The 6,071-nt window shown below is 36.1% G+C and overlaps 1 protein-coding gene across 1 annotated transcript; it reads left to right on the forward strand.

The window, feature by feature from the left end:
• On the forward strand, positions 1 to 5,764 carry mrpl46 (mitochondrial ribosomal protein L46). Its single transcript, XM_007246150.4, has 4 exons — positions 1 to 283; positions 1,695 to 1,896; positions 3,585 to 3,755; positions 5,111 to 5,764. The coding sequence occupies exons 1-4, from the start codon at positions 35 to 37 to the stop codon at positions 5,359 to 5,361; spliced, it is 873 nt and encodes a 290-aa protein (XP_007246212.2). The 5' UTR covers positions 1 to 34; the 3' UTR covers positions 5,362 to 5,764.
• The last annotated feature ends 307 nt before the right edge of the window (positions 5,765 to 6,071 follow it).

Here is a 6,071-nt window from a genome sequence, read left to right on the forward strand (position 1 = left end):
GCGCTGCATTGTGGGAAACACGTGTGAGGCCAGGATGGCGGCGCCCTGCTGGAGGATTGCTAGTCGACCTCTGTGGCTGAAGATCTCTGGATCTGTGAAGATCTGCGGGTCTGTACGGAATGTCTCCTGCAGTTCTCCGCAGCTCCGAGCGGCCCAGAAGCTCAGCCCGGCTAAAGCTGCGTCTCCCTGGGTTCTGCACGGAGCTGTGTGTCTGCAGAGGCTGCCGGTCATCTCTCAGGACAGGAGCCCCATTGAGGAGCAGTTCATGGACATGATGCATCAGGTAGGTTAGAAAATATAGCTAATGTTCTGAGATGCTCTGCAGCAGCAGACACTGCAGAATCAACCAGATAACTAGATATGTGCTGCTGAATTTGTACATGGTCGTACGTTCATACTGTCAATCGTCCAACAGATCATGATAACAATTAATAGCTACCAGTAGTTTACTAGTAGAGCAGTAGTGATGATGAATGACCTCCTGAAGTAGAGAGAGGGTTGCCAGTTCTTCCTCAAAGTATTAAGGAACTGATAAACTGAATCTACTATACAGGATGCATAAGTGCAGGAATTGTAGGCTATTGCTATAAACATTAATCAAATACATAATCTAAAACTATGTCAGACTGGGTTATTATGATTATTATAGTGGAAGTGTTTATCTCTGTAAAGTTATAAATGAGCTTAACTAATAAAGTTGATTCTTCCCTTCTGGGCTCAAAAAACACAATTGAGTAACTCAAAATGCCAGACAAATCTAAACCTCTGTAAAAGTAAAACAGTTAATTATTTTCCAGCACCAATATCTAAGTATGTCTAAATGCCTTTAAAAAACTTGCTTAAAAATACATTTAGTGGATATATGGTCATGTCAGACAATGGTATTGGCAGTTATTGGCTGAACACAATTTAAAAATAATAGCAACATAAGACAGTGTTTAGTTTAAACTAATATTTATAACTGATGTTTGATTGACTATTATTTATTCTTCTGTATAGGTGATACTAGAGAGCAATAACCTGTTAAAAAATAGTCCTTTTAAAAATAACCATAAATAAATAATTTGTATGCTGTGGTCTCCACTTCCAACTTTATACTTTATCAAGATCTCTTTATAGCAGTTTATTTTGAAAAATGTTTATTTGTCCATTTAGCAAAGAATTTAAAAGTTGTATTTAAATATATAAAAAACGTCTGACAAGTTTAAATAATGTCTTAAAAGATTGTGCGTGTAATTTCAGATTATAATCTCAAATTATAATAAGATCTCTCTATTGCAACATGAAGTAATTAGGAACCTATGCATAAAGTGTACCTGACTACAAAGTTATGTAAAGATTATGTTTCACAATGATACACCTAAGTAGAATATAATGTTTCTAAATACTTAAAAAAACTCAGAATTTTATTTTTCAACCTAGAAAAATGTAACAATCACTAAATATGATTAAAGCCTGCATACCTCCTATAGCAGTGATGCAGTAGCATGTGTGTCTTATATTTGTATGTAAGTTTGGTTGATGCAACTTTCAACCAATTTTACATACAAATGTAAATGCACAGTAAACACAAGCTAATTAACAATCCCATTTTCTTGAGGTTAAAGCGAGACTCTTTTCTCATCTCTGTTCTGAGTGATGTAAAATATATGAATGACTTGTATTGAACACTGTAACCTTGATGTTTGTTGTAGATAGAGCTGGAGAAAAGCCTGATGTCAGACCACGAGCTCCGGCTTCTGGACGATGCTGAGCGCATGAGCCGTAAACAGGAGGCTGATTATGACTCTGATGAAGAGGAGGATTACGGAGGCCAAGAGATCGTCACAGCACAAGATCTGGAGGATGCATGGGAGCAGAAACTGAAGCAGTTCCAACCTGCGTCAAGGACAGACGGTGAGGAGTAATTAGCCATATTTAGTGTACTGATAAAACAGTAAATAATCATTTCAGAACGACAATGCTAAAGGAGTAGTTTAGGAAGGAATCTAATTAGCATAATTTAGTACTTGCCACAGATGCAGTCGATTAGCCATGTTTCACTGTCTGATTACATTTATAACCTCTAATCAATTTTTTTTACCCCTAAATATTTTTGGAAATTTATTTAACTAAAATCTTCATTTTAATAGTATTTCACTACATACATGAATTAGACTACTGAGCTTCTCAGATACAGTCAGCAGGGCTCATACGTACTGCCGTGTAAGCCAGGGTTGAGTACGTACATGCATACTTTGCAAAAACACTCAAGGTGGAAAAAATATTAAAGCATTGGTGCAATAAATATTATATAAAAAAAGAAATTATGATATCTATTGAGCTAAGAGTATAAAAGTTTGGCACCAGGTTTCTCTACAATGCTTATAGCTATGTCATATCTTTCTTTAAATCTGTGTTTCTCAACCTTGGTCCTGGGGGCATTCTGTCCTGAACATTTATTTTCTATCCCAGCACACCTGATTTAACTAACAGTGAATTATTCCTTTCAGAGTTGAAGTGGGGCTGATAAAACCAGTAAAATGTGCACGGCATGGTGCCTCCAGGACTAGGGTTAACAAAACACTGATTTAAACCCCCTACAGGCATACCTTGTTTTGCTTTTTTGGCTTTATTATTACATGCATGTTTTCTAACATGGGTGTTTTTTAAGCTGTATACAGTATATGCTGGCTTTTTTTTACTCTTTGCTTTTTTTGTGTGATGTAGCAGTAGAGAAAAAAATGAGGTTCTGAAGCATCAGCTGGAACAGTGAAAGTGTGTAATGTTTTTATTGAGGTAGGGGGATGATGAACAATAATTGACAACATTTATTGAGAGAAATATCATTGGGTCTTTGACATGTATTCAGAATTGGATAACAAACATGTCTTTGCTGATCTGGGCTTAGTGGTAAATCAGGTTCATATTCTTCATGTACAACATGTTTTGGGTAACCACCAATCCACCAAAACCTGTCTGAATTTTGTTGTTTAGATATGCCCTTGAGACTAAAGCATCCTTTAGCATTGTATAAATTATGTCACATAGACCCTGTTTACACCTGGTCTTATGTGTCTAGAATCAGAATTTTATCTGTACCTGATCAAACTACATAAAAATGCAACTGTAAACACAGTCAAGACACCATTTAAAACAAAAACAATACATATCAAATCACTTGGGTGGGTTGAGATGAGCTTGAGACACATATTATGGCAGTGTAAGCACATCTTCCTCTCCAAAATGCATTTAACAACCCAAACACCAGTAATAACACTCTAAAAGTTTCTACTGTAACACCCATGTAGAGTTTGAGACCAACTGTTGTGTATATGTTGTTACCTTCAATTTTCTAAAACTGCACACCAGGCCTCAAAGTTATTCGACTATAAAGTTAGTTCAGGCCAAACCATTCCTTAACCAGTTTGTATTTGTGTCGACAGCCGTTCTGCCTAAAACTTTTCAGTCAAAAAGTTCAACAAGTTGCTTAGTCCTCCCACACTGAAACCATTTAGCCAGTAAATATTAGCATGCACGACAGCAAGCTACCCGAACCTGCTAAGTGCCTCATACTGAGTCAGTGATCTCCCAACATTTCGTAGCTTCTGACACCACAGATGTGAGCTCGTCGGAGCGCTGCCTGGGAAACAGCTTGGTGCTACTGGTGAAGCAGGATGTTGGCAGTCAGAAGCTCTGGCTCCTGCCTCAGCAGCCGTGGGAAGCAGGAGAGACACTGAGGCAGACAGCAGAGCGTGCCCTCACCAGTCTGCCAGGTACCCCACCCCATCTTCTGTTTCTCTTTCTTTTCCTTTCTTTCACTACCCTTTCTTGTATACTGTATATTCTACATTTGGTACTATCATAACAGAAATGTGTAAATTTTATTTCATTCATTTTTGTTGGACTGTTTATAAAGTTCACACAATTTAAACTATTTTAAAGGCAGTTGACGTCAATCTTTGGTTTAAATTGCGAGGTTTAATATGATTATTAGTTCTGAAGGTAGATTACTTTTTATATATATTGTCATAAAACACTGACACACTTACACACTGATTCTGTAAAATCTGCTGTGTCTACTCAGTGTGTACTGCATACTGTTGTATATCCTGTTCTCTAAACCTACAGTCAGTTTTTATTGCATCATTTACACTTAAAATATAATGAATATATAGAATATACGAGTTTAAACCTTTATCCAGTTCAGCTGATCTAGATCTTGCTTTAAATTGAGTCTTTCAGTTACATGATGCAACAAATACATAAAGAAAATTAGTCGCAAGATATTTAGATTATGCCATATTACAGTTATTCACCTCATATATATAGTACTGAATGTATTGAAATATAAAGTTGGGTTAAAACACAACTACCATATTGGGAATTCAATCATAAGTTATACATATATTTGTTGTTCTTTGTTTAACTTGGACTTAAAAAAAAAAATTTAATTTGAGTCACAATTGTTTATTTATTTAAAGTGCTTTGGTTACAAAACAGGAGCTTATTTATTTATTCCAAGGATTTGGAAATAACATCTGCTCAGCTTGCATGTTGTGTAATGATTAACATTTCAGGTACTATAGATTATACTAATCACTTATTATGGAATAAACAGTCATTTGCAGCAGAGATTGTGCAGCGTTACTGCTAGATAGAAGAGTTTCAAGCAATGGATCTAAAATAAATTTTCTCTCCAATCAGCTTGTCATATTACTTTTTAATTATTAGGTCACATGATGGATAATCATTTATAAAATCTAAAAAGAAAAAAAATAACTATTTATACTATGGCAGTTTACTAAAATTAGATTTAAAAAAAAAATAATTTTGTCTTTCTTGCGATATTTAAAAATATTTATCCAAATATGTAATTTTAACCCCTGTATTGTAATGGCTTTTGCCAATGCAAAGCCCTACATGCAATGCTTGTATTTAAATAAGTGTTAATGTGTGTATTTAATATATATATATAAAAAAAACATTTTTAGAGCAGAGCAATCATACATGTATTGTCTAATGTAATATGTTTTATCCATTTATTTTGTACACATTTTTTTTATTTACATGTTCAGTGTTGGCATGAAACAATAACCTTAAACCCTTATTTTTTATTATTCTGCTGTAGGTGCAGAGTTGAAGGGAAGGTTTTTGGGCAATGCCCCTTGCGGATTTTACAAATACAAATTCCCTAAAAACATTCAGACGGAGAGCAGCGTGGGAGCTAAAGTGTTTTTCTTCAAAGCAGTGCTGTCCAGCGGCAGCAGCCCCTTGCCGCTCCCGAAGGACTCTTATGCGTGGGTGAGAAAGGATGAGCTTCAGGATTATCTCAGTCCGGAATACCTGAAACAGGTCAAGCGCTTCATCATGCATGTGTAAAGCTGGCAGCTTGCCAAAGAACTGGACTCCTCACGGAAAAGTGTTTCAGACTCCTCGCTCCTCACTGTGGGACAAATCGAATAAGTGTACCTCATCTCTCGTGATTTGGAATACAATGTCCCAATCCATTTCTCAGCGCTCTCCCTTGTCTTAATCAGTTCTAGAGCGTGACCAAGCGTGACACAGCTGATTAAATAAGTCCTGAGCTGATTAGTTGATTGAGTGAATCAGGTGTGCTGGACAGAGAGTGTCTGAGTTATAAAGAGGGAGGGAAATCAGGGCTAGATTGAATTCTGTTACAGAAACAAAACTCCTAATGGATGATATCAGCTGGGCTCAGATAGCCCTCCTTACCATCAGAGCCTGAACCTGCTTTATATGGAATATTAAAGATAAAACCTGCTCTTTTTTGCTCTGTCTGAAGTTATTTCATTATTCCATAGTGAATGATCGTTTGAATTGAATGGTGTGTCTGAGAATGTGAATTTATTTATAGAGCAAACTTTTTAAGTGCAGCACATTAACCCAGTCAAGTCCTCCTTATGTTTTGTATATTATATTTTATCTGTACGTAGTAATTTCAACATTAGTATATAATTAACTGATTTGAAATTAAAGTTCTACTACTCTCTACTGTTTTTCCTCAAGATACAAGACACAAATGTACCCTGACCTGAAGTGCTGGACTGTAACATAAACACTAGGAAGTT

The sequence above is a fragment of the Astyanax mexicanus genome, chromosome 16 (assembly GCF_023375975.1).
Source record: "Astyanax mexicanus isolate ESR-SI-001 chromosome 16, AstMex3_surface, whole genome shotgun sequence".
In the NCBI taxonomy this organism is placed as follows: Eukaryota; Metazoa; Chordata; class Actinopteri; order Characiformes; family Acestrorhamphidae; genus Astyanax; species Astyanax mexicanus.

What these genes read in the sequence shown, in the direction of transcription:
- mrpl46 (XM_007246150.4), top strand. Translation starts at nt 35, where the DNA reads ATGGCGGCGCCCTGCTGGAGGATTGCTAGTCGACCTCTGTGGCTGAAG. An exon ending in ACCTGCGTCAAGGACAGACG is followed by an intron (nt 1,897 to 3,584) that starts GTGAGGAGTAAT and finishes AACATTTCGTAG; the next exon opens with CTTCTGACACCACAGATGTG. An exon ending in TGCCCTCACCAGTCTGCCAG is followed by an intron (nt 3,756 to 5,110) that starts GTACCCCACCCC and finishes ATTCTGCTGTAG; the next exon opens with GTGCAGAGTTGAAGGGAAGG.